The 27,567-nt window shown below is 40.1% G+C and overlaps 2 protein-coding genes and 1 long non-coding RNA gene across 8 annotated transcripts; 2 read left to right on the top strand and 1 right to left on the bottom strand.

Annotated features, from left to right (window-relative positions):
• Positions 1-1,392: 1,392 nt before the first annotated feature.
• Positions 1,393-8,172, bottom strand: LOC121034961 (uncharacterized). The gene is made up of 2 exons (XR_005792694.1): positions 7,867-8,172; positions 1,393-1,678 (listed from the first exon to the last, which is right to left on the bottom strand). It is a non-coding gene; the product is annotated as an uncharacterized LOC121034961 (long non-coding RNA).
• Positions 8,173-8,226: 54 nt separating this feature from the next.
• ZBTB6 (zinc finger and BTB domain containing 6) lies at positions 8,227-26,128 on the top strand. Of its 4 annotated transcripts, none has more exons than XM_040482257.1 (3): positions 8,237-8,318; positions 22,651-22,824; positions 23,974-26,128. In XM_040482257.1, the coding sequence occupies exon 3, from the start codon at positions 23,983-23,985 to the stop codon at positions 25,252-25,254; it is 1,272 nt and encodes a 423-aa protein (XP_040338191.1). In that variant the 5' UTR covers positions 8,237-8,318; positions 22,651-22,824; positions 23,974-23,982; the 3' UTR covers positions 25,255-26,128. The 4 variants fall into 4 exon arrangements, with proteins under 4 accessions (XP_040338193.1, XP_040338191.1, XP_040338192.1 ...); XM_040482258.1 differs by having other exon boundaries at positions 8,273-8,314; XM_040482259.1 differs by lacking the exon at positions 22,651-22,824 and having other exon boundaries at positions 8,227-8,318.
• ZBTB26 (zinc finger and BTB domain containing 26) lies at positions 8,238-21,726 on the top strand. 3 transcript variants are annotated; one of them, XM_040482253.1, is made up of 2 exons: positions 8,238-8,318; positions 17,381-21,726. In XM_040482253.1, exon 2 carries the CDS (start codon positions 17,391-17,393, stop codon positions 18,714-18,716), a length of 1,326 nt encoding a protein of 441 aa, XP_040338187.1. In that variant the 5' UTR covers positions 8,238-8,318; positions 17,381-17,390; the 3' UTR covers positions 18,717-21,726. The 3 variants fall into 3 exon arrangements, with proteins under 3 accessions (XP_040338187.1, XP_040338188.1, XP_040338189.1); XM_040482254.1 differs by having other exon boundaries at positions 8,243-8,314; XM_040482255.1 differs by having other exon boundaries at positions 8,268-8,352.
• Positions 26,129-27,567: the final 1,439 nt, after the last annotated feature.

The raw sequence follows: 27,567 nt of genomic DNA, 5'->3' as shown, positions 1-27,567 counted from the left end.
ATCATTCTGGTAGGAGTAGAAAAGGCAAAATGGGGTAAATGGGACAGTTTGGAGGCTGCCTAAGATCAGAAAGGCTTGAGGAGCACCTGGGTGGCTCAGTCAGTTAAGCATCTGACTCTTGGACTCTTGGTTTTGGCTCAGGTCATGATCTCATGGTTTGTGAGATCCAACCCTACCTCAGGCTCTGCACTGACAGCAAGGAGCATGCTTCAGATTCTCTCTCTCCCTCTCTCTGCTCCTCTCCCGCTCACACATGTGCTTTCAAAATGAATAAACATTTAAAAAAAATAAAGGCTTGAATGATGAAGAAAGGGGATGGGATTGGCGTGGGGTGTGGGAAGAGGGCTAAAGTGGTGTTTTAAACAGAAGTAGCTTCGGGGCGCCTGGGTGGTTCAGTCGGTTAAGCGTCCGACTTCAGCTCAGGTCATGATCTCGCGGTCCGTGAGTTTGAGCCCCGCGTCAGGCTCTGGGCTGATGGCTCAGAGCTTGGAGCCTGCTTCCAATTCTGTGTCTCCCTCTCTCTCTGCCCCTCCCCTGTTCATGCTCTGTCTCTGTCTCAAAAATAAATAAACGTTAAAAAAAAAATTTTTTTTTAAAACAAAACAAAAAAACAGAAGTAGCTTCATGTTTGCTGATTCTTTCTTCTGCCTGCTCAAACCTGATTTTGAAACCTTCTAATGAATTTTTCATTTCTACTATTGTACTTTTTTAACTTCAGAATTTCGTTTTGGTTCCTTTTATAATTTCTGTATCTTTAATGCTATTCCCATTTTTCATAGTTTTTCTGACTTCATTCATGTTTTCTTTTAACTCAGTGAGCAACTTTAAGACTATTTAAAGTCTTTGTCTAGTAAGACATAGGTCTGATCTTTCTCAGGGATGGTTTCTGTTCATTTATTTTGTTTCTCTGAATGGACCATACTTCCCTATTTGTATGACTTTTTTTTTTTTTTGCTGAAAAATGGACATTTGAATCTTATAATGTGGTAACTGTGGAAATCAGATTCTTCCCCTTTCCCAGGGATTGCTGTTTTTGTTTGTGTTTTATTGTTGAAGGATGTCTCTGTGCCAGGGATCAGGATCAGCCTAAGGTGAAAGATTAAGGTCTTCTCAGTTCTTTTCTGAATCTGCATCTTTTCCTGGTTATACATGGTGGCTTTCTAATTTTCCCCATGTAAGTGATTGCTTTTGAATGTCCTAATCTTTAAATGTCTGGCTCCGAAGTGTAGTTGAAGGGAAAAAAATCAAACAAAAAAACAAAACAGGAGCTGTTCCTTCAAATCCCATAGAGCTAGCTTCAGCCAATGAGGGTTGAAACATTGGCAGCTATTCTGTGCCTGAATCTCAGAACTCAAAAGGAGTGATCAGCAATCAAAACACAGAACTCCGGTATTTGGCGAACAAGATTCTTATTTCCCACCACGGCTCCAGCAAGCCACACCAGGAATGTGAACATGGCTGCCTGCCACAGGGTTGAGGGGTAGGAAACAGGGAGGTGCTATTACACTAAAGTCTGACATTGACTGAAATTAACCTCAATTTACCAACCAAACTTTCCCTTGGAAGATGCAAGAATTCAAGTGGACTCCAGAGTTCCAAAATAGTTATTTCGGACAGTTTCTGCCAGTGCAATTGTTGTCTAGGTAGAGAAATGGATTTCCTGTGCTTCCTACTCCATCTGAGGAACAAAAAGAAAAGAAAAAAAAAAACAAAAACAGAAATGTGAACAGTGAATAGAGCCTAAGGGATCTGTGGGACACTATCAAGAGAAACAACATACCACTGTGGGAGTCCCAGGAGAAGAGAGAAAGGGTAGAAAGAATAATCAAACTGTAGAAAGTCCAAGAAAAAGAGAGACTCTTGAAAGCAGCAAGAGAGAAGTGGTTCATTACATACAAGGGATCCTCAATAAGATTATCAGCCAATTTCTCATCTTTAACCTTGGAGGCCAGAAAGCAGTTGGGTTAATGATATTCAACATGCTGAAAGAAAACAACTGTTGATAAAGAATTCTCTATCTGGCAAAACTGTCCTTCAAAAATGAAAAAGTGGGGTGCCTGGGTGGCTCAGTCAGTTCAGTGTTCAACTCTTGGTTTCAGCTCGGGTGGTGATCTCACAGTTTTGTGAATTCGAGCCCTGCGTCTGGCTCTGTGCTGGTGGCGTGGATCTTGCTTGGGATGCTTGCGCGCGCGCGCGCTCTCTCTCTCTCTCTCTCTCTCTCTCTCTCTGCCCTTCCCCCACTCACGCGGTCTCTGTCTCTCTCAAAAATAAACTTCAGGGGCGCCTGGGTGGCGCAGTCGGTTAAGCGTCCGACTTCAGCCAGGTCACGATCTCGCGGTCCGGGAGTTCGAGCCCCGCGTCAGGCTCTGGGCTGATGGCTCAGAGCCTGGAGCCTGTTTCCGATTCTGTGTCTCCCTCTCTCTCTGCCCCTCCCCCATTCATGCTCTGTCTCTCTCTGTCCCAGAAATAAATAAACGTTGAAAAAAAAAATAATAAAATAAACTTCAAAAAAAAAAAAAGAAAAAGAAATTAAAATAATCTCTGATTTTAAAAAAGCTAAGGGAGTTTACCAGTAAACCTGCCCGTCAAGAAGCATTAACAGCAATCCTTTAGGTTGAAATGAGGTAATACTTCAGGCTGAAATGAAAGGATGATCAAGAGTAATTTGAAGCTATATGAAAAAATAAAGATCTCTAGTAAAGATAAGTGCGTGGGGGATTATAAAACTAAGTATTGTTGTAATTACAATTTGTAACTCCACCTTTTCATTTTCTATAGGATTTAAAAAACAATGTATTAAAATATTAATCTATGTTATTGGGCACACAGTATATAAAGATATAATCTGTAACAATAATAGAAAGAGAAGGCAGAGTTATATTGGAGAGGTTTTGTGTGCTATTGAAGTTGGTATCAATTCAATTAGATTGTTATAACTGCTGGTAAATGTAATTCCCACGACAACCACAAAGAAAACATCTATAGCATATACATAAAAGGAAAGAGATGAATTAAAACTTTTAACTGCAAAAACTCAAATAAATACAGGAAAAAGGCAGTAATAAAAGAAGGGCACAAAGGCCTATAGAAAACAAATAGCCAAATGGCAGAAATAAATCCGTCCTTAGCAGTAATTACTGTAAATGTAAATGATGTAGGGTGCCTGGGTGGTGGCTCAGTTGGTTAAGCATCTGACTCTTGCTTTCAACTCAGGTCATAATCTCATAGTTAGTGAGACAGAGCCTTGTGTTGGGCTCCGTGCTGTAAGTTCAGAGCCTGCTTGGGATTCTCCCTTTCCCTCTCTCATGCTCTCTCTTCTCTTTCAAAATGAATAAATAAGTAAACTTAAAAAAATGTAAATGGTATAAACTCCTCAAAGAGGAACAGAATGGATTTTAAAAACAGATACAACCACCTGTAGCCTAGAAAAGACTCACTTTAGTTCCAAAGATATAAACAGGTTAAAAGTGAAAGAATTATTAAAAAGATATTCCAGGGGTGCCTGGCTGGCTTAGTCAGTAGAACATGTGACTTTTGATCATGAGTTTGAGTCCCACATTGGGCCTAGAGCTTACTTAAAAAAAAAAAAAATTTCCATGCAAATAGTAACCAAAAGAGAGCTGGGGTGGTTATACTAACATCATACAAACCAGACTGTAAATCCAAAAAAAGGTTACAAGAGACAAAGAAGAATTTTATTTATTTATTTATTTGTTTATTTATTTAATCATTTAGAATGCATGTGCCTCAGCTCAAGTGGGGGAGGGGCACAGAGAGGAGATAGGATCCCAAGTGGGCTGTGTACTGACAGCAGCAAACAAGCGATGTAAGTCTTGAACTCATGAACCACGAGATCATGACCTGAGCCAAAGGGAACACTCAACCAACGAAGCCACTCAGGTGCCCCAGAGCATTATTTATTAATATAAGTTTCAATAAAGCAAGATTATCTAAAAATTATAAACATTAACATACCTAGTAAGAGATCCTCAAAATATATGCAGCAAAAATGACCAGAATTAAAAGGGAGAATAAACAATTCTACAATAATAGTTGGAAACTTTGGGGCGCCTCAGTGGCTCGGTCAATTAAGCATCCGACTTCAGCTCAGGTCACGATCTCGCAGTTTGTGGGCTGGAGCCCCGCATCAGGCTCTGGAGCCTGCTTCAGAATCTGTGTCTCCGTCTCTCGCTGCCCCTGCCCTGCTCATGCTCGCTCTCTCTCTCTCTCTCTCTCTCAAATAAACATAAAAAAAAATTAGGGGCACCTGGGTGGCTCAGTCGGTTAAGCGTCCAACTTCAGCTCAGGTCATGATCTCACAGCTGGTGGGTTCCAGCCCAGCATTGGGCTCTGTGCTGACAGCTCAGAGCCTGGAGCCTGCTTCAGATTCTGTGTCTCCTCTCTCTCTCTTCCCCTCCCCCCACCACCACGCTCTGTCTCTTCCTCTCTCTCTCTCTCTCTCTCTCTCTCAAAAATAATAAACATTAAAGAAAAATTTTTTTAATTAAAAAAAATAGTTGGAAACTTCAATACCCTACTCAATAATGAATAGGACAACCAGATAGAAGATAAGTTAGGAAACAGAGCACCTGAACATCATGATAAACCAACTAAACCTAACAGATATATATAGAACACTCCACCCAACAACAGCAGAATACACATTCTTTTAATGTAGCATGGGACATTCTCCTGGACAGGCCATATAATTAGGCCACAAAACAAATCTCAATAGATTTTAACAGATAGGTACTACACAAAGTATCTTCTCCAACCATTATGGGATAAAGTTAGAAATTAGTAACAGAAGGAAAACTGGAAAATTCACAAATGTGTAAATTAAACAACACGCTCTTAAACAACCAATGGATCAAAGAAGAAATCAAATGGGAAATTAGAATATACGTTAGAAATGAATGAAAATGATGACACAACATTTCAAAACAGGATGCAATGAAAGCAGTAATCAGAGAGAAATTTATAGTTGAAAACGGTTACATTAAAAAAGATCTCAAAATAATACCCTAAGTTTATACTTTACAAAATGAGAAAAACTAGAAACTATTTTTTTAACGTTTATTTATACATTTTGAGAGAAAGGGCAAGAGAGTGTGCGTGTGAACAGAAGGGCAGACAGAAAGGGAGAAAGAGAATCCCAAGCAGGCTCCACTCTCAGTGTGAAACCCAACACCGGGGTCAATCTCATGACCCCAAGATCACGACCTGAGCCGATACCAAGAGTTGGTTGCTCAACCGACTGAGCCACCCAGGCACTCCAAGAAAAACTAGAAACTAAACCCAAAACTAGCGAAAGGAAGGAAATAAAACAGATCAGAGTGGAGATAGAGACTAGAAAAAGAAAAATCAATGAAACCAAAAGTTGTTTCTTTGAAAAGAAAAAAATCAACAAATCTTTAGCTAGACTGACAAAAAAGAACATGCAAATAACTAAAATCAGAAATGAAAGTGAGGATATTACTTATGACATTTCAGAAATAAAAAGGATTATAAAAGAATGCTATGAACAATTGTATGCCAACAAACCTAGAAAACAGGCAAATTCCTTGAAACACATAAATTATCTAAACTGATTCAAGAAGAAATAGAAAACTCAACACAATTATAACAGATTGAATGAGCAATCAAAAACCTCAGAACAAAGAACAGTCCTGTACCATATGACTTCACCAGTGAAATGTACCAAACATTTAATGAGTAACACCAATCCTCCTCAAATTCTTACCAAAAAAATTAAAGCAGAAATATTTCCTAACTCATTCTATGAGACCTTCATTAACCTGATACCAAAGCCAGATAAATGCATCATAAGTAAGTTAGAGACTGATATCTCCCATGAATATAGATGATAAAATCCTCAATAACATATAAGACAATCAAATCCAACAACATATTAAAAGGATTACTCACCATGTCCAAGTGGGATTTATTCCAGGAATGCAGAGTGGTTTGACATAAAATCAATCAATGTAATATATCACATTAATAAAACAAAGGGAAAAAAACACATGATCATCTTAGTGGATGAAGAAAAGACACTTGACAGAATACAATGCTTTTCATAGTAAGATCTCTCAGAAAAGTAGAGAAAATTTCTCTACATGATAAAGGTACTTGTGGAAAAAACCCACATTTAACTTCATACTCAATAATTTAACTACCCCTGTAAGATCAGAAGCAAGTCAAAGATGCCTCCTTTTGCTGCAGCTATTCAACATTGTACAAATTCCAGCCAGAACTATTATAACTATTCTCTTTCTTTCTCAAGAAAGAGAAATAAAAGGCAAATGGAGAGAAAGAGGTAAAACTATCTCTGTTGAAAGACAACATGATTATAGAGAGAGGAAATCTAGAAGAACCCACAAGAAAGCTACCAAAGCAAAAACAAATTCAGCAATCGTGCTGGGTATAACAATAACACACAAAAACAGTTGTTTCAGGGTGTCTGGGTGGCTCAGTCGGTTAAGTGTCCTACTCTTGTTTTCCGGTCAGGTCATGATCTCACAGTTTGTGACATGGAGCCCGATGCTGGGCTCTGTACTGATAGCTCAGAGCCTGCTTGGGAATCTCTCTCTGCCTGCCTCTCTCTCTCTCTCTCTCTCTCTCAAAATAAATAAATAAACTAAAAAAAAAAAAATCAGTTATTACTACCTACCAGCTATGAACAATATGAAAACGAAGTTAAGAAGGCAATTCCATTTACAATATTATCAAGAAGAATTAAGTACCCTTTAAACTTGAAAACATTGCTGTGAAATTAATGAATACCTAGGTACCTCGAAAGACATTCTGTATTCATAGGTATGAAGATGTTAAAATGGCAATGTCACCCAAAGTGATCTACAGATCCAATACAATCAAAATTACAACATCCTTTTTCTCAGAAATGTAAAAGGTCATCCTTAAATTTACATGGAGTTTCAATGGGTCAAAACAATCATGAAAAAGCATAAAGTTTGGGGACTCACACTTTCTTGCTTCAAAAGTGGCAGGACAGAGAGCCAGAAATAAACCCTCACATACATAGTCAAAGGTGCCAAGACCATTGAAATGGTAAAGGAAAGTCTTTTCAAGAACTGGTGCTGGAAAAATGTTATCCACATACAAAAGAATGAAGTTGGGTACAGCTGTGGTGACTGTTACATAACATTGTGACTGTACTGAATGCCACCAAACTTTACACTTACAAAATTATAAACTGCTTAAAATTATAAATACTATGTTTTAGGACAACTGGCTGGCTCAGTCAGTTAAGCGTCTGACTCCAGATTTTGGCTCAGGTCACGAACTCACTGTTTGTGAGTTCAAGCTCCACATCGGGCCTGCTTGGGAATCTGTCTCTCTCTCTCCCCCTCCCTCCCAAAAATAAATAAGTAAACATTTAAAAATAAATAAGTATATGTTTTATCACAATAATCTCCCCCACCCTCCTCGTACCAAAAAAAAAAAAAAAAAAAAAAAAAAAAAAAGGGCCCAGTGAGCAAATGGATTGGAAAGGAAAAAGAACAGAACTCTAGAACGATACTAAAGTTTTCTGGTCTGCAAGGCTGCGTGGATGATGCCGTTTACCAACATAAGGACTACAGGCACTAAGAAGCAGGTCAGCATACGAACTTGAGATAATTAAAAGACACATTAAGACTGGGACAACCACTTGGAAATGTCTTCTGGGCAAGTTGGCCCTGGGGCTTAAGAGATCAGTCTAGACCTCGATGTAGGCAACGGAAGGCTAGAGAATGAAAGAAACCTCTGGGAATCACCAACATCCAAAAGCAAGGGGAGTACACCACCTTTTACTTTCACGGCCCCGGCGCGGCGAGTCCACATCCCTAGTCGGGAGCGCCTTACCAAGGCTTAAGTGCGGAGGCGCCCTTCAAGCCTCTGCGAGCAGCAGGTGGAGGAGCCGCTGCAAAGCGGCGAAGCACCCAGGGGTTGAGACCCGGACGCGAAACCGCAGCCAGCCACCGTGTCGTGGGTGAGACCCTCGTAGCAGAACTCTTCCGGTCCTCCGCACCCGGTCCTCCGCACCCGGTCCTCCGCACCCGGTCCTCCGCACCCGGTCCTCCGCACCCGGTCCTCCGCGCGCTAAGTCCCTCTCCCGGGCCAGTGGCCCTCCGAGCCTTCCGATTGGTGGAGAGGACCATGGGACCTGGAAGTTGTTTTGTCCGGCGAGGGCTGCCCTTCCGGTTCCGTTGGGTCCCCCTTTGGCTCGGGTTCCCTGCCCCTCCCCCTTCCCGGAGCCCCGAGGGGCCGGAGCTCCTGGCGGTGCCGGATCCTGACGGTGGCCTTCTCCCGGGTCTGTAAGTGCGGAGGCGGCTGGAGCGCCGGGCAGGGGTACGGGGTCTCTCAAGAGGGAGCCCCCTTGGGGCCCTAGATTGGCTGGGACCTGCTCTGGGATGGGGTCGAGGAGCTGGCCTAGGCCCGGAGAAACTTAAGGAACCCTTGACCCGGCCCATGCTGTGCCCCGCCCCTTTCCCTTCCCCGCGCCTGGAGTGGGGAGCCTAACTATGCCCTAGGGACCTCTTCCTGGGACCCCAGCCCAGGGCCCAGCAGTTGGCTTGGACGCCTGACTCTGGCATCTTGTAAGAAGTGCCGGAGCTGAGGCGCTGGCAAGGCCTCAGTGCCAGCCCGCTAGACTCACTATGCGTGCTGACCTAGGTTACACTTTTGCCGGGGTTTCCCCCAAATCGGCCACTGGCCACAGCACCTTTTCTATTGCTGACTCTATGCCAGGCACGGAGGCTTCGTAAGATACCCTTCCAGTTTTCCAGGGTCAAGTTTGGGAGCCAGATATAAACAAATAATTACTCTTGCGATATATATATCAGTCGTATGTGTGTGAACTGCTTAAGGGGCAGTTGCTAGGAAAGCTGAAGAATGAAATTGACGTCTAAATGGGGAGGATAAAGTGGAGAAGAGCTTTTCAGGCAGAAGGAACAGTTTGCAAGGCTGTGAAGGAATGCCTGAGGGTAAATTGTGTGTGAAGAGGAGGAAATAGGGGGCTCTTGTGCATAGGATGAGATAAGAGGCTGGGCAAGTAGGCTGAGGTCCAGATAGTGAAAGGTTTAACCCTAAAAGAGATGGGTAGTTTTTAAGGAGGTTTAAGCAGGAGACTTATACAGTCAGATTTGCTCTGTAGAAAGCCACGTTGTTCTAGAAGTCAGTCTATAGAAAAGGAACGTATAAGCTGATTATGGATTCTTCAGCTAACGTCTGGGTATTCTTATTGGAAATTCTTTTGAAGCAGTAATGGGATAAGCCTAGTGAAAGCTAATGAAGTCCTGAAATGGAGTTATGACAGTATAACTGGAAAGAAGGGAAGTATGCTGGAGTGAATGATGTGAAGACTCCGTAATAAATTGGATGTTGAGGGGTAAAGAGGTAGCAAAGCTGATTCCTAGGTTTTAGGCCTTTGGTATTTGGAGAATGTTGATGCCATTATCAGCAACAAAACCATAATCAGTGTAGAGTGCAAATTTATTTTTTGGATATATTGAATTAAAGGTATAATAGAATAGCCACATAAAACTCTCCAGTAAAGAGTTGGAAATGAAAATCCGCAGCTCAACCCCAGTGTTGTAGCTAGAGGTAAAAGTTTCAGTTATTGCTATGAAAGTAGAAGCTGTGGTAATATTTGGCATCAGGAAGTAAGTAGTGAGAAAGATGGGAATATTTGGGGAGAATGGCTGCATTTATGAAGCAGAAAGAGGAAATGGTGGGACAGCAAAAACAGAGGTAGGGGATAATGTATAAAAGTGCAGGGTCCAAGAAGACCCAGAATCAAGAGAAAATTTTGAGGAAGGTGCACGGGACAATGCATGCAGAGCATTTGGGGAATGAGAAAAAAAAAAATTGTATTTCTTTAGTTAGAGATCATTAGTGGGGCGCCTGACTGGCTCTGCCCATAGAGCATTTGGCTCTTGATCTTGGGGTCAAGAGTTCGAGCCCCAGGTTGGGCATAGAGATTACTTTAAAAAAGAGAGAGATCATTAGAGACCTTTTAAAAAACAATTTTAGTAGAGTGATGAGGTGGTGATATATGAAATAACGAGGACCTCAACTGGTTTGGTGTTAAATGAGAATGAGAAAAGATCACATGTGAAGGATTTCACAAAGAAAGTCGACAGGCTTTATTTGTTTATTCACCTAACAAATGCTTATCAAGCACATTCCAGACACCGTTCTAAGCTCTTTAAAACATTAACCTAATTTTTAATTTCCCATAACAACCCTATAAAGTAATATTACTATTTGACAGTTGGGAAAACTGAAGCACAGAAGTGGTTAATTAACTTGCCCAGGATCACACAACTAGTAAAGTGGTTGAACAGGGTTTTGATCCTAGGAAATAAGGCTTCAGAAACCGTAGTTTAATCCACTGCACTAAGCAGTGAGTGAATATGGGCTGGCAGGAATGGGAAGAATTTAGGCAAAGATAGATTCATTGATAAAAAAATTGAGAGGCTTGGAAGGAGATCTGAATTGAGCAGGTAAGTAATGGGCTTATGTTTGTATTATATATTTGATTTTTATTTCTCTTTTTCTGTCTTAGATCCTATTCAAGTCAGTGCCATTTTAGGTCAGTTTCTTTCACAATTAGGTCAATTTATGCCATACTTTCATTGATCACTTACTATGTATAATTGGGTCTCCTCTTCAGCTTCGCACCCATGTCTAGCGAGGTAATGGATCTTCCCCATTATGTCATGTAGGATTCTCTGGCTAAACGTTTTAAGACCAGACCCATTTTCATCCCCTCTAATATTCCCTAGCTTATTGAGTGGCAATCTGCCAAATTAATCCAGTCATTCAAGTCTAATGGCTTGGAGTCATCTTAAACTATCCTTTCTTGAACCCCACCTTGGTCAGCAGTCCATCAGTTCTTTGAAATATCTCTCAAATCTGTTTCCTCTCTGTATCTATATGATTGTTGTCAATGTTCAGGCCCTCATTATTTCTATCTCGATCTATTAGAGTAATAGCATACCACCTCCTTCATGTCCACTGTTCTCAGAGGTATTCTCCACTGATACTTACTTTTGATTTGCTGGGTTTTAGACAGTGCAGGAGTTTAGGCATCATACATTTCATATGATAGAATAGTGGCCTAAGGCAGGTACTTTTGAGTAGCTTGAGGTAAAGTTAAGTTTGGTTAAGGTTGGCCATGAGGATGGGGATTTTGAGATTTTTTTTTAGAGAATGTAGGGGCGACTGGGTGGCTCAGTGAGTTAAGCGTGTGACTCTTGATTTCGGCTCAGGTTATGATCTCACAAATCGTGAGTTCAAGCCCTGCGTCTGGCTCCACGCTGACAGTGCAGAGCCTGTTTGGGATTCTCTCTCTCTTTCTCTCTTTCTGCCCCTCTCCTGCTAGCACACACATGCACCCTCTCTCGTTCTCAAAATAAATAAAGTTAAAAATTTTTTTTCCAAGGAAGATATATTTCTGTGTATATTACTTAAAATTAAAAGTAAAAACAAAATAAAAGATTGAGAATTTGGGAGAATGTAGTGCCATAAAAGTTACCCATAAGAAGAAAAAGATTGAGGCTTACAGAGATAAAGGCTGTAATATAATGTAACCTTTTTGAAAATGAAGTATGGTGTTAATGAGAGACAAAGAAAAATTTCCACGTAGTTATGAGTGCTAAGTTGAAAGATAAGGGTACTTTCATGAGATAGATGAGAAAAGAGACTGACCTACAGCTTGGGAGTTTAGTATATGGAATAGAAAAGTTTTCCTTGTAAGTCGTTATTAGAGGCATTTGAAATAAGAAACTTGGTTGGAGCGCCTGGGTGGCTCAGTCGGTTGAACCTCTGACTTCGACTCCTGTCATGAGTTTGAGCCCTGCATCAGGCTTGCTGCTGTCAGCGCAGAGCCCCTTTCAGATATTCTGTCCACTTCTCTTTCTGCCCCTTCCCCGCTCATGCTTGCTCTCTCTCTCAGTCAAAAAGAAATAAATATTTTTTTTTTTAAATGAAATAAGAAACTTGGATATTTTCTCATTGCCTGTAGCACAGCAATAAACATTGTCCAACTTAGAATATCCATTGATCCTTTTTGGTTACTCCTGTTTGAACAGGAATTTTCAGATCAGTTGGCACATTTGTTATGGAGATAATTATGAAAGAATTGTATAAATATAACAAAGAGAAAGTGATCTTTTAAAAAAATGTTTATTTTGAGAGAGCGCGCGCATGCACGCAAGCAGGGGAAGGGGCAGAGAGGGAGAGAGAGACTGAGAATCCCAAGCAGGTCCCACACTGTGAGTGCATGGCCTGATGTGGGCCTTGAACCCACGAACTGTAGGATCATGACCTGAAATGAAATCAAGAGTTGGATGCTTAACCAACTGAGCCACGCAGGCACCCCAGAAAAAGTGATCTTAAGTGAGAATACTCCTATTACAGTGATGTGTGAGAAATAGGTCATTCAGAGCTTGCTAATAGAAACTGGGCAGTATGCAGATATAATTGCAATCACCTAGGCAATGGATGATAAGGGCCTGAACTGTGGCAATGCTGGAATAAAGAGAGAGAATTTGGAAGTCATTCTGTGAAAAGAATCAACAATGTGGTGACCAAGTCCCTCTTCTACCTGATAAGTTCTTTACTTTTAGTTACTAGAAGCTCTACTATAATCTAGAATTATGTGAGTGATTTTTAGGAAATTTAGGAAAAACTACTACTATGCTTAGAAGTTAACTACAGTCCCTTTTATTTGCAAATGACATTCAGACTTAGTGTACAAATATAAATACACAAAAGATGGGAAAATAACATAACATAGGTGACAAACAAAGATAAAAAACAAGGCTGAGGGAATAAAATGCAATCAAGAATACGACTCGTACCCAAATGGTTTCCTATTAAAGTTCTCTAGAGTTGACACAAACTTGGCTTTACATTGTACTCTTTTGTTTTTTAACTTAAACCTTTTATTGAAGCATAACTGAATACACAAAAGTATGAAAATCATAACTGTACAGCTGAATGGATATGAGAAAGGAAGTCTGAGCAGTTACCCAGTTAACATTATTCATAAAACTTCAGCTAGTCTTGTTTCATACATGGATTTTGGCATCATGTAGCTTGGGCCCAATTTCCAGCTCTAACACTTAATACTTTCCACCTCTCATAAGTTGAACAAGTTTCTTATATCCTCCAAGACTTCATATGCAAAATGGAGATGATAATAAAACCTACCTCTTAGAGATTTTGAGGATTAGGTGGGTCAATTTAGGTAAAGCACTTAGCACTATACCTGGGACATAGCAAGGATTCAATGAAGATTAGCTACTATTTCTCATGTTGTTAAGCCAGTTTATAAGAAACACAGTTATTCCTTTCTATTTTGACATTTTTCAAAAGTAAAAAAAAATATATGTATATACATATGTGTATATGTATATACACATATATATATACACATATATATGTGTATATATATATATATGTGTATATATATATTTAAAATTTGGTTTTACATTGTCAAAGCCATTTTGGAAACAAACCCAAGAAGAAGTTTCCCCAGGACACTCAAAAGCGGAAAAGATGATAACGAAGAGCATCTCCACCATAGTACAATAATGATTTCATAGGGAATATTAACGAGTTAATTATTGTGCTGGTCTTGTTGAATGAGCTGTATAAAAAGTAACAGTTGTGGGACACCTGGGTGGCTCAGTCCAGTGGCAGGCATGGCACTTCGGCTCAGGTCATGATCTTGTGGTTTGTGAGTTCGATCCCCACGTCAGGCTCTGTGCTGGCAGCTCAGAGCCTGGAGCCTGCTTCAGATTCTGTGTCTCCCTCTCTCTCTGCCCCTCCCCCATTCTCTCTCTCTCTCTCTCTCTCTCTCAAAAATAAATAAGCATTTAGGAAAAATTTTTTAATAAAAATATTAAAAAAACAAGTAACAGTTGGTCCTTGCCCTCAAATAACTAAAATTGTATTGAAAAGAGAAACTAGTAACAGCAATTGATTAAGGGATAAACTACATGACCCAGAAATAAGAGTGTATCATAGACAGCCAATAGAGTGCACTGACACATATTAGGAAAACTTAAAGTAAACAGAACAATTTTCCTCACATTCTGAGACTAGAGCAGAGCAATCAAAGCCAGCACTTTCTTTGGTAACTGTTGGGCTGCTCTCGCTGTTAAGTTTCTTGAGGCTGATTGATAGGAAGTACTCCAGCTCCTCATCTTTGGAGCTTCAAGGAACAGTTATTTCTGAGGATAGTTGTCTCAAACACTGTGTGTATTGTCTCCTATAGATGGAAGCAATTAATGATCATTTTTGGGTATGTGTAGAAAAATACTGACCTGAGGGTGACTAAGGACAAGCTAAACTCTAAGAAAGAATGCCCCTTTTGTTTGGCCACTTGAAACAACAGTCATTTTTATAACTTCTGGTTATAAATTGGGGCATTCACTGTTTCCAGAATGACTGAATTAGGATACTGTGATTGCTAAAACTAACCAGTGATAATACAGTTTTGCTGCTTTCTTTTTTGATATGTTTCTTGTATCTCCTAGATTTTTTCCTTTTTGATATTCACCATCTTTTCTCTGATGCTGCATTTGCTTCTCTGCCTCCTTCCTCTCTCATTTTTATTGTAATTATTCATACCTGTACATTCAGAATGCCATACAAAGGAAAAGTTCATTTATGTCTGTATATGTTTGTTAATATACCTGTGCCATACCAGTTCCCCTCCTATATTTCACCTCTTTCAGTGATAGTTTCATTCAGTTGAACTCTTAAGTTTGAAACCTTTATACATCCCTTTTTTTTTTTTTTTTTCATTCTCTGGATCTAGTCATTTACCAAGTTCCTCAAAATATCTTTTACTATTTTTCTTTACCCCTTATTCCCACTTTCATTCCTTTCTAGGCTTTCGTGGCCTCAGAGCTGTAATGCTTTCACAGACTGTAAGCTGATCTTCCTAACAGCAATTCTTCCTTCTTTCTGCTGTCAGATTCTGTAGGTTCAACAAATACCAACTGAGCACCTACTGTATGTTTAGTACAATATTAGGTGATGGGAATACACACCAGTTTGAACAGAAGAGGTTCTGGCCAGTAATGTGGCTGCAATAAGTAGAATTTAAAGCAAAAGGAAAAAGTGTTTTTCCCTAGAAGATGCAGGTTCCCAGCATCAGCCTCATTGAGTGGGGTGGAGATGTTTCCCTCTAATGCCATGAAGCTTGCAGTTGGAGGGGAAGGAACGGGTACTGTATTTAATAAAGTATTTTGAGTGTTAACGTTGGAAGTGCTATGCGATAGGTCCAGTAAAGACAACTGTTTTAGTGTAAGAGGTTAGGTATGGGCCTCAAGAAGTAAAATAAAGGAGTCATAGGGTGCCTGGCTGGCTGTCTCAATTGGTAGAGTGTCTGACTCTCGCTCTCAGGGTCATGAGTTTGAGCCCCATGTTGGGTGTAGAGATTAGAAGGAAGGAAGGAAGGAAGGAAGGAAGGAAGGAAGGAAGGAAGGAAGGAAGGAAGGAAGAAAGAAGAGTCTGTATTAGAGTAGTGCTCTAGACTAAAGAGAGAACTGCAACTGTACTAAGAGCTGGAGTCAATAGAGTGCTGTCATGCACTATGAGTTTGTATGCAGTATGAATAAGATCTGGACTCTGCTTCAGGAGCTGATGTTCTATGAGCCTTGCTTAGTCATTGTTGTAGAAGATAAGATTGTAAAGATTGGGCTTCAGGATCCAGGTGTGGCCAAGCACAGCTGGTTGTCTCATGTGATTTTCCACTATAGAGTTGATGAATGCACAAAATTCAAGGTAAATTTATTGATGCACTAAGATTATTTCTCAAGAGCAGAGCTGATATACCTGATGTCACAGAAGACTGCTGCATAAACAGGCTGCCAGTTTACTTTTTTTTATAATGACTAGGGGACTGGAATTATCCTGTTGGCATGGCAAATTCATTCTTCCCTATAGAGAGACAAATGGGAAGCCAAATTACCAGAAAATCATTTAGGGGGTTTGGAATCAAAACATAGGGACTTTCTCCAAGGGAATTGCTACGTAAAGGGACAGAAAGGCAGAGAGTTTGGCAGAGACACCTTCTCCATGGTTGAATGCATTACACCAATGTTTACCTTAATTATTATGAGGTTTACTTCATCAGTTTATACTCAAAGGTTAGTCTTCATCCAGGAGACAATGGGAAGTCACAGAAGGATTTTAGGCGGGGGTTAGATATAATCAGAGCCAACATTTTTGAAAGCTGACATGTGGTATAGAAGCTGGATTAGAAGGTACAGAAGCTGGAGCCCAAGGAACATTTATGATCCTATTCTAGTAGTCCAGTTGATGAGTAATGATAGATGAAGAGGGATAAAGAAGAAGGAACAAAATCTCTAAGCTATTCATTTGATCGACTTTATTCCTACTCAGATTCCCACCAAGTGGCTCATCTGGGTTTTCTATATCAAATATTTTACTTAGTTTCTATATCAAGAAATGTTTGAGTTATATTTATCCAAAATGCACAGGATAAAGACCTGTGCCTTTGATACTGTGTAAACATTGTCCCTTTAAGTTTGTGACTTTCAGTTTATTGCAGAAATGCTTGTATGAATAAATTCCCATCAGTTTAAATAGAAGAGGATTTACCAAGGGATGGGGCAAGCAATGTCACTGCGGTTCTTTAAAATAGAAAGCAAAGAGGGGCGCCTGGGTGGTTCAGTTGGTTAAGCATCTGACTCTTGATTTTGGCTCAGGTCCTAATCTCATGGTTTGTGAATTCAAGCCTCACGTTGGACTCTGTGCTGGCAACACAGAGCCTGCTTGGGATTCTCTCTCTTCCTATTTGTCCGCTCCTCCCCTACTTGTGCTCTCACCATCTCTCTCTCAAAATAAATAAATAGAACTTAAAAAAAAAAGACTATTTTAAAAAATAGAAAGCAAAGGAAAACATTTTGTCTCTGAAGAAGCAGGATTTCACAGTATCATGCAAAAGAAAACAGTTACTTTGTTATTACTTGCTGGGATGTTTTCAGTTTGTTTTTGAAACCTGATAAAATTCTGATTTGAGAAGCAAGAAAATGCTCTTGGAATAACTCAAACACTGTTCTTGTATTAAGTATCTTAAAAAGTTGAATGGATGCCAAGCCATGTACACTAATACAAGTCCACTCCTTAGGTGCAATTGACACTTGATGTTGGTAAGGACTAATTTTAACAGCCTTTGAAAGCTGTTACACTAGCTTCCTCTTTCAAGGAAAATATCTTTTGGATACATACAAAGAGATATGACAACACAAATTTGGTTTTGGAAGGAAAAATCCAGGTTTCTTAATTGTTTGAATTTTCTTAAATTCATCCTTTTTACATTTCTGTTCTTTAGGTCTGCCAAAATGTCTGAAAGATCAGATCTCCTTCACTTCAAGTTTGAAAATTATGGAGATTCAATGTTACAAAAAATGAACAAATTAAGAGAAGAGAATAAATTTTGTGATGTTACAGTTCTCATAGATGATATTGAGGTACAGGGGCATAAAATTGTGTTTGCTGCAGGTTCCCCCTTCTTAAGAGACCAGTTTTTACTGAATGATTCCAGAGAGGTGAAAATCTCCATATTGCAGAGTTCCGAAGTGGGGAGACAATTGCTCTTATCCTGTTATAGTGGTGTGCTGGAATTCCCTGAAATGGAACTGGTCAATTACTTGACTGCTGCAAGTTTTCTTCAGATGAGCCACATTGTAGAACGGTGCACACAGGCCTTGTGGAAGTTTATAAAGCCAAAACAACCAATGGATAGTAAAGAGGGATGTGAACCACAGAGTGCTTCTCCCCAGTCAAAAGAACAGCAGGGAGATGCCAGAGGCTCCCCAAAACAGGATTCACCTTGTATTCATCCATCTGAAGACAGTATGGATATGGAGGACAGTGATATTCAGATTGTTAAGGTAGAATCTATTGGGGATGTATCTGAGGTTAGAAGTAAAAAAGATCAGAACCAGTTTATTTCTTCTGAACCCACTGCTTTACATTCATCAGAGCCCCAGCATTCCCTGATAAATTCAACTGTGGAAAACAGAGTAAGTGAAATAGAACAAAACCATCTCCACAATTATGCCCTCTCTTACGCAGGCAGTGATAATATCATCATGGCCTCAAAAGATGTCTTTGGGCCTAATATTCGAGGTGTAGACAAAGGCCTACAGTGGCATCACCAGTGCCCAAAGTGTACCAGGGTGTTTCGTCACCTGGAGAACTACGCCAACCATTTAAAAATGCACAAACTCTTTATGTGTCTACTCTGCGGCAAGACTTTTACTCAGAAAGGCAACCTTCATCGACACATGCGTGTGCATGCCGGCATTAAACCTTTCCAGTGTAAGATCTGTGGGAAAACCTTTTCTCAGAAGTGTTCCTTACAGGATCATCTTAACCTTCACAGTGGAGATAAGCCCCATAAGTGTAACTATTGTGACATGGTTTTTGCACATAAGCCAGTTTTGAGGAAACATCTTAAACAGCTGCATGGCAAAAACAGTTTTGATAATGCCAATGAAAGAAATGTGCAAGACCTCACAGTGGATTTTGATTCTTTTGCATGTACAACAGTCTCAGACTCTAAAGGGTGTCAGCCACAGCCTGATGCAACACAGGTCCTGGATGCAGGTAAACTGGCCCAAGCTGTCTTGAACTTAAGAAACGATAGTACTTGTGTGAATTGAGTAGGGGCTTTATGCTCACAACTTAGAACTGACTGAAAACGTGGCAATAGTCTTGAATCTTTTTAGGAGTGATTTTGCTAGTTTGACTTCTCCAAAGCCTCTGTGCAGGTTGTAGGGGTGAGTCAAAGCACTAACAGACCAGGCAACTTACCACTTGGAGTGGTCTTGCCTTCCTTTTGCCCTCTCCCATTTCGTGTTTTGAATTATTTATCCTGTGATGTCTGTTTTACTTTTCCAAGGAGTATTCCGTTTGTCTACCTAACATTGACCTTTGTTTTAGACCGACACTATTTTAGGCTTTTCACTGGGCACATCCTGAGGGTACCAGTGAGTTAATAACATCACCTATGGTCCACTAATAGATGCTGTGCTAAGAGAAGTGAATAGTATTTTTCTTTGGCAGAAAACAGGCTGAGATATAAGAGGATATTGCTCTTGGCCTGAATATGTGATAAAACTTCTGGCTGCCTATTGTTAATTGCCTATTGATAATGAATCTGCCTCCTACCATTTGTACTTGTCTTGGAGCTGGCTATGAAGTATTTTGGGTTGTTCTGTACTCTTTTCAACAGTATTATAGCCCAACTTCATGTCACTGTGTTGTTCACATAGATCAGAGTACAATGTTTTCGGCAACACCTACAGACAAATAGTTAGCATGAGAAGCATAATTAACAAAGGATAGAAGTACAATTTACAATAGCACTTACATGGGAGGTCTTCCCGAAAAGAAGCCAAATGCTTATAATTAATGTGTATCGTACTTGTTGATGCTTTGCAAATCAGGATTGCCCCAGGCACACTGAAAATGTGCTAAAGTATAATGGTCTCTCTCAAAAGAGGCTATTTGGGAGTCAGTCTCTGGATTGTTTTAGAGGTTAGCCTTCCGAAAGGTGAGTTTGGCCTTCAGAGTTTTGTCTGTTGTACTGTAATAATCTCTGTATCCTCATTTCTTCATGTACACTAGTTTCTAAGATGGATGAAAAAAGTGGATCACAGAAGGAGCAATTGGGTTTTTGCATTCAGATAGTCCTAAAAAGGTACATAGTCCCACCTTGCCATGTTTGATAGATCACTAATGCAGAATTGATCTTCCAATATGGAAAGACACAATTGTTTTTCCTAAAGCACAGGTTATAGTTCAGAAAGAAAATTTTGAGTCTTAGTAGTTTTTGACTCATGAATTAGATTTAGGTAATAGGAGTCTTAGGGTCCCTTAGAGAATCTTTAAGCGATCATATACTCCACCTCTTTTATTTAAGCTGGGGTATCCAAAGCCCAAAGAGGTGACCTGGCCAAGGTTGGCCAAAGTAGAGAAGTGACTAAAAATATGAGCTAATCTCTCCTTATTTCTCACTATCTCTTAGCTTAAAAAGATTTAGTACATGATCAAGGGTATTATTATCAGCAAAAAGCTCCTAGTTTGTGCTTCACTTTTTGGAATCCCTGTTGGCTTTTTGAGACAGCCCAGGTTTTACAAAACAAAACATCACAGGAAGGATGTATTTTTGTTCATTATTTTTTTGGTTAGGATGAATATTACATTCTGCTCAAGCAAGTGATTGATTTGCTAGATGGTGGTCAGGGAGAAAAAAGACAAGAATAATGTGAGAAGGAAACAAATGTGAATCTGATTTTGTCTGGAAGCAGTGTTTATTTAGTTTCCATTGGGCTTTTGTTTTTACTTTTGAGCTATGAGAATGCATGTACAGATAAACCAAAACTTGAGTTTAACTTGAATAGTCACAGGGAATTCTTCGAGCTGTTATAATTTGATGCATTTACGTGTGAATCTGATTTGAGGTATAATTTCTACCTTTTGTTAAAATCCTTAAAATGAGAATAAAATTGAGTGATAAGACTAATAGGTATCTTATGCCCAAAGTCACTCATTTTATGGTTTAATGATGCTACCTAGCATTCTGATTTTTATATGATCCAGCCAAAGAGTACCAGTTCTATGCAACAGTGAGACATTAATGTTAACCAGTGTTTCTCTGAACATCATTTCATCATAGGGAAATAGGAAGTTGGAGTGCTTCCTTCACTTACATTCATGTCCTGTTTTTGTTACTGGTTTGAAGACTAAAAGACATGAGTTCAATATGATTGGTCTCTTTGGTTGGAGACTATTTCTGGGTTCATTGAGTCATTTGAGAAACGTTTATTGGGTACCTTTGTTGCCAGGCACTATGCTAGATACTGAGGATATTGAAGGTAAGATTGCTAAGGTCCCTGCCCTCACAGAGCTTATGGTCTCGTGGTCTCATATGGTCTCATGTGGTCTTAGAGAAGGTGATTTTATACTGGGAATAATAAAGAAAATGCCTTGCGTTCTTTGATCACTTAAAATCAGCATCTTGATGGGGTTTTTTAATCAGTAAAACTGGTTCTCACCTTTTGCAACTGCAAACCACTGAAGTGATTTACAGTCTCCTCCATTTCTTGGCTGGAGAGGTGTTTTGTTTCTGTGAGACATTTTCTTAATTTTGGTGGGACTAGACTTTTCTCCTTCTTTATACATGTTTCTTAGATTGTATTTCAAAGTGGTCAAGTTACTGATATCAAATACATTTTATAAGGGAAGATGACTTTCAAAACTAGTCATATTCTTATAGAGAAGAAAGGTTTTCTAAAACCTTAGTCATTCTGCATTTGTATTTTATGGATCCCCAAGATAACTAAAAAGGACTGTCTTTACCATAACTTGGTTTTTAAAAAATTACCGTGTCACCATTATTTATTTATTTAATTTTAAAGACAAACTCCAAACTGAAGTGGCTCTGAAGTAAATCAGATGATCAGATGTGGTTTTGTTTTAGTTTATTAGAAGATCTATAAATGGTGACCAGAGTCACCACTTCTAAAAGATTGTCCTAAACAAACAAACCAGAATATTTTATTTCAGCTGGTGAATAGCTGTTCTAAGTCTGTTGTATGTTAGACATACTATGAACTACCTCTTCACTTATTATGGGGAAGTTTCCTTAATAAAAGTGTGACAATTAAATCTGTGGTGTCAGTGGTTTCTTTTTTCTCACCCTCCTGCTTTCCTTTTCAATTGCCTGAATTTGAAAAAGAAATACTTTCTTCACTCCTATTGTTTATTAATCAAGCACGCTGAGCTTGGCCTCCGAAGCAAATCTGGTTAACCAGAAATTGTTAGTTGGGTCAGTTACTTCCAGGAGAACCTGTTGACTGAAGGGTAGAGCTGCTGCTTTTCAGAATTGGTTCAGACATAACTTCATTTGGCAAATACCTGATGCCTACTCAGTGCCAGATTTAGGGAATGCGGAGATCATAAATCACTGTCCTAAATACCTCCGATCAGATGGGTCACAGATTTCATTACAGGTATGATAATTGCAATAATGAAGGTGGCCAAAGGGTTTTACAGGCTCCCAACGGGGAGCCAACTAATTCAAGGGCAGTTCAGGATGGCTTCAGGGATGACGTGATTTATGAACAAGATTTTGAAGGATGATAGGGAGGAGAATGGATAGGGCACGTGAGAGGAAGCAGCCCCAAGAGTTAAGATACAAGGCCTGGGTTCGACCAGAACTGGTGGGTGGGGAACGGGGACACGCGAAGGATTGGTAAAGTGAGATCCAGAGGTGGGAGTCAGATCCTGATGGTCATTAGCTAGGCAATCTCGAATGTTGATCCCCATGGCAGTCTCCTCTCCTCTCCTCTGCCACCTTTGAAATTGTAGAAGGCCGAGTGAGGAAAACCCGGCCCGGCCCGTAACAGCCCATGAGGGCCTCCCAGCGGTTCCGGCGCAGGGTATTCCGAATAGGTGCGCTGCACCCCAGTTCACAAACCGTCTGCGATACGGACGTTGGGGAGAACTCACGAAGGGGAACGGCTCGTGTGCCGAAACTGGGGCAGGAGAGATGGGATTTGCCGGAATTCGGGTGCCTCTCTGTCATTCCAGGAGCGGGGGGAGTGAGGAAGGGAGACTGTCTCAGGATGTCCTTCCGGGACGCCAGCCCACCCCCAGTGAGGAGCGGAGCTAGTTGACACCGGATGTGTTTCCTCCCAGGCTAAGTCCACCTTCCGGCCTAGGCCGCCGCTGCTGCGGAAAGCTGCTTTCTGGCTCTCTGAGTCGGTGAGTTAGCGCGATCGGGACGGGCAGGTGGGGAAGCCTGAAGAGGGCGAGGTGGAGGAGGAAGGCCCCTAAGCGCGGGCGTGGGAAGGTTGGACTGGTGCTACAACCCTTTGGGCGACAGGGCCTACGGTCTTGGCGGGCTTAGCTCGGGAAGAACCCGTGTGTGGCGAGCTGCAGGATCTTCCAGGCCAACTGGGGTCCGGGTCGGTTCAACAGATGTTCCCTCAGCAGCGCCTGTTCTGTGCCGGCCCCTGCGTTCGCTGCGGGAACTCAGGTGAACCAGGCACCTTTTCGTGGTGTTTTCGGAGGAACTGACTGTTGGGGAGACCGAAGGAGGAGTCAACAGCGGTCTTAAGTGATTTGGGGGCTTAAAGGAGCCACATCACTAGCTGAAAAGAGGACCTGGAAGCGCAAACATAACATGTGCAAAAGTGTATTCGGGTCTTCTTGTCTGGGCAGTGGTGAAAATCTCAATATGGAAGGAGCTCAGATGAAAAATCGAGAAAAGATAACGCCTTAAAAGATGGTTAGGACCAAATCGTGAATGATCTTCTATCTGCTAAAAAGAGTAGGCTGTTCTGGAGGTAGAGGAGAACAACGGAGAATTTAAAGTAGAAGAGAGTAAAAAAAAAAAAATTAAAAGATGTTAGTTCTGGTGGCACTGAGGAGGCTGGGAATATGGGAGAGTGTGGTATCAAGGAGACCTGTTGAAAGACCTTGCAGTGGTTCCCCGGGGGAACAGAATGAGGACCTGCAGTACTGATGGGGAATAGGAAGCTTGGAGATTACATTAAGGTTTCTAATGTGGGAGACTATGTTAAGTCCTCTTACTCGTAGGTATTAACAGTGTCCTGGACCACAATATAGATAAAATTTAGCCAAGACGAAAAACAGAAACTGTTAAGTACAACTCCGTATAGTAAGTACTGTAACAAAAATATGAAAAGTGTGTTAAGAGATCATAGAGAAATGCGTTCTAATTTTCTGGGTTGTGAGACGGTGGCATAGGGTTTCGCTCTTCGTACTCAGATTAGAATTTGAGTCTTCTTTTACCCAATTCAGGTTTGGGATTTGTGTTTGTTTTTACCATCACAGTGTAGGAAAGCATTTCCTATCTTTACATCAATGTTTGTGTTTTATTTTGCTTAGATTGTGACCATGGCTGCTGAATCCGATGTCCTGCATTTCCAGTTTGAACAGCAAGGAGATGTAGTCTTGCAGAAAATGAATCTCTTGAGACAGCAGAATTTATTTTGTGATGTGTCAATTTATATTAATGACACCGAGTTCCAGGGGCACAAGGTGATTTTAGCTGCTTGCTCCACTTTCATGAGAGATCAGTTTTTACTTACGCAGTCAAAACATGTCAGAATCACCATCTTGCAGAGTGCAGAAGTTGGCAGAAAACTGTTGCTGTCTTGCTATACAGGAGCACTTGAAGTTAAAAGGAAAGAGCTTTTGAAATATTTGACTGCTGCTAGTTACCTGCAGATGGTTCACATTGTGGAAAAGTGCACAGAAGCTTTGTCAAAGTATCTGGAAATTGATCTTTCTATGAAAAATAACAATCAGCATACCGACCTGTGTCAGTCCTCTGATCCAGATGTTAAAAATGAAGAAGAAAATTCAGATAAAGACTGTGAGATAATTGAAATTTCAGAAGACAGTCCCATAAACGTAGATTTTCATGTAAAAGAAGAAGAAAGCAATGTTTTACAGTCTACAGCAGAGTTGACATCAGAGAGGAAGGAAATGAAGTCACCAGAGCTGTCTTCAGTAGATATTGGTTTTAAAGATAACGAAATTTGTATCCTCCATGTGGAATCTATCAGTACTGCCGGTGTAGAAAATGAGCAGTTTTCACAGCCTTGTACCTCTTCAAAAGCAACCATGTATTTCTCTGAAACACAGCATTCACTGATCAATTCTACAGTTGAGAGCAGAGTGGCAGAAGTTCCTGGGAATCAAGATCAGAGCTTATTCTGTGAGAATACTGAAGGAAGTCATGGTACAGTGAATGAGATTCAGAACCTGGAGGATGCTTATTCACTGAGGCACCAGTGCCCCAGGTGTCCCCGAGGATTTCTTCACGTTGAAAACTATCTGCGCCACCTTAAGATGCATAAACTGTTCTTGTGCTTACAGTGCGGGAAAACATTTACACAGAAGAAAAATCTCAACCGGCACATTCGAGGGCACATGGGCATACGGCCCTTTCAGTGCACTGTGTGCTTGAAGACCTTTACTGCCAAAAGCACACTTCAGGACCACTTGAACATACACAGTGGAGATCGCCCATACAAATGCCACTGTTGTGACATGGATTTCAAACACAAATCTGCCCTCAAAAAGCACTTAACCTCTGTCCATGGCAGAAGTAGTAGTGAAAAACTACCCAGGCATGATCTCAAAAGGCAAAATCTACTATAATTAGAACCACACCTTGCTATGTAAGCCTTGTATCGTTCTGTTAGGCAAGTTTTTCTATAGAAATGCAGCAGTATAGTTATACTGCATTCCCTTCCTCCCCCCATCTTTGGGTCTTAATTTTGGTCTGCCTACACGTGTTATTCTTTCTAAACTTCTACGAACAGTTCCAAAGTGTGGGAGACATGATAAAGCTAATGGGATGCTGTCTTATCTCATGTATTATATGTAAGTCCCAGTGGTATAACTAGAGAAATAATGTTCCTGTCTTAAATATTCTTGATTCCAGTGACAGAGGATCCAGCAGTATTTCTAGGTTCTGATTTTGAGTCTCTAGATAAATGATATAAGTGTAAAATCCCAACCATATAATAATTTTTAGGAATTAGGATAACAGGAAGAGAAAATAACTTAAAAAAACCCGCTATGATCCATTATTAGTTCTTTGTAGAGCTAGTGAAATATATATATATATATATACACACATATACATATATGTGTGTGTGTATCTATATATATATTTACAAACTACTGTTGGATTCTTAACTAAGTACCAAGGTACTTGTTTTAAACTGTAAGGGAACACACTTCAAATTCACTTGGAAGTAGCGGAATTTCCTTGTATGTGGGCTAATCTTAAAATGATGTTTCCATGACTTGTTAGTATACATAATTTAGAAGTGACTAATTGGGCCCAGGTTTCTCAATTTTATTTAACAGAGTTGTATTTAGTAATTTTATGACCAGTGAAATTATACCATTGGCATGAAACTCTGAAAAATTTCTTTTAGAAATTCCAATTTTGGGGCACCTCGGTGGCTTAGTCAGTTAAACATCTGACTTCAACCCAGGCCATGATCTCATAGTTTGTGAGTTCAAGCCCCACTTTGGGCTCTGTGCTGACAGCTTGGGGCCTGGCCCCTGCTTCAGATTCTGTGTCTCCCTCTCTCTGTTCCTCCCCCAGCTGTGCTCAGTCTCTCTCTAAAAAATAAACATTAAGGAAAAAAATCCCAACTTACCAAAGATATTCTTTCTTCTTTCTTTCCTTTTTAAAATTTATTTTATTTTCTAGTTAACATGTAGTAAAACTGACCTTTGTTTTTGGTCTACATGTCCATGAATTTTAATTCATGTAAATTTGTGCAACCACCACTGCAATCAGGATACAGAACATTCCATCATCCCTAAAAACTCCCTTATGATGCCCCTTTGTAGTCAACTCCTCCACCTGTCTCTAAATCCTGGCAATAGTTCTCCATTGTGTAATTTTGCTTTTTGTGGATTGTCAGAATGGAATCTTCTGGTGTTCCCTTGTGAGACGATTTTTTCACCAAACAGAATGACTTTGAGAGTCATCCACTTTGTATTTTAATAATTTATTCCTTTTTTACTTTATTTTTTTTTTGAAAACTTATTTTTCATGTTTATTTATTTTGAGAGAGAGAACACGAGCAGGGGAGGGGCAGAGAGAGAGAGAGAGAGAGAGAGAGAGAGAGAGAATATCCCAAGAAGGCTCCTCACTGTCAGTGCAGAGCCTGACACGGGGCTCAATCCCACAAACTGCGAGATCGTGACCTGAGCCGAAATCAAGAGCCGGGCAGTCAACCAACTGAGCCACCCAGGCGCCCTTCCCTTTTTCACTTTAAGTTGGCCATATATATTATGTTGTTGTCACTAGATGAATAGTTTAAATATGACTAGCTATTAGTGTTCTCTTAATTATTAATAACTTCATGTATATTAATGCATTTTTCATTTACCACAAGTTGACAAAAATCCTAACCATCCCTAGAGTTTCTGTATTTCCAGAAATGAGCCAAAAGCAAAACCATGACTGTATGATTATTTTAGTGAAAGTAATACTTTTTATTGTGTTATGAGCCATTGCTCTCTACTCTCCCTGTGTACAAATAACACGAGACTTTTAATTGTCATAACAAAGATTAAAATCTATTGCAGGGAAAATCATACTCTCTAAAATGCAGGAACTACTTTTAGTAAAGAAGCCTGACTGGATACATCTTACTTTCAAAATGTTCTGTTCCTCCTGTACTCACCTCAACTTTATGTAGAATTTCTGCTATCTCTAGGTTCTGTTGAAGCCCTTCCACATTTGAAAATGTAATATACTTTGTACCATTTATAAGAATTTTGTGATTGATCACATGTTGATTGTTACAAATGTTAAATATCCTTTTTTGTGATATTTTTGGGAAAAATATATTCTCCATAGAATTTAACTCTGGGAGAGACTTTAAAGAGTCCAGCTCTCATCTTTGATAAGAAAACCAACTTCATATCCCTTCCCCCATGTCC

The sequence above is a fragment of the Herpailurus yagouaroundi genome, unplaced genomic scaffold (assembly GCF_014898765.1).
Source record: "Herpailurus yagouaroundi ecotype Mexico unplaced genomic scaffold, PumYag 160, whole genome shotgun sequence".
NCBI classification, from domain to species: domain Eukaryota; kingdom Metazoa; phylum Chordata; class Mammalia; order Carnivora; family Felidae; genus Herpailurus; species Herpailurus yagouaroundi.
The sequence above is the reverse complement of the archived record's forward strand: the minus strand, read 5'-3'. Positions and strand labels throughout refer to the sequence as shown.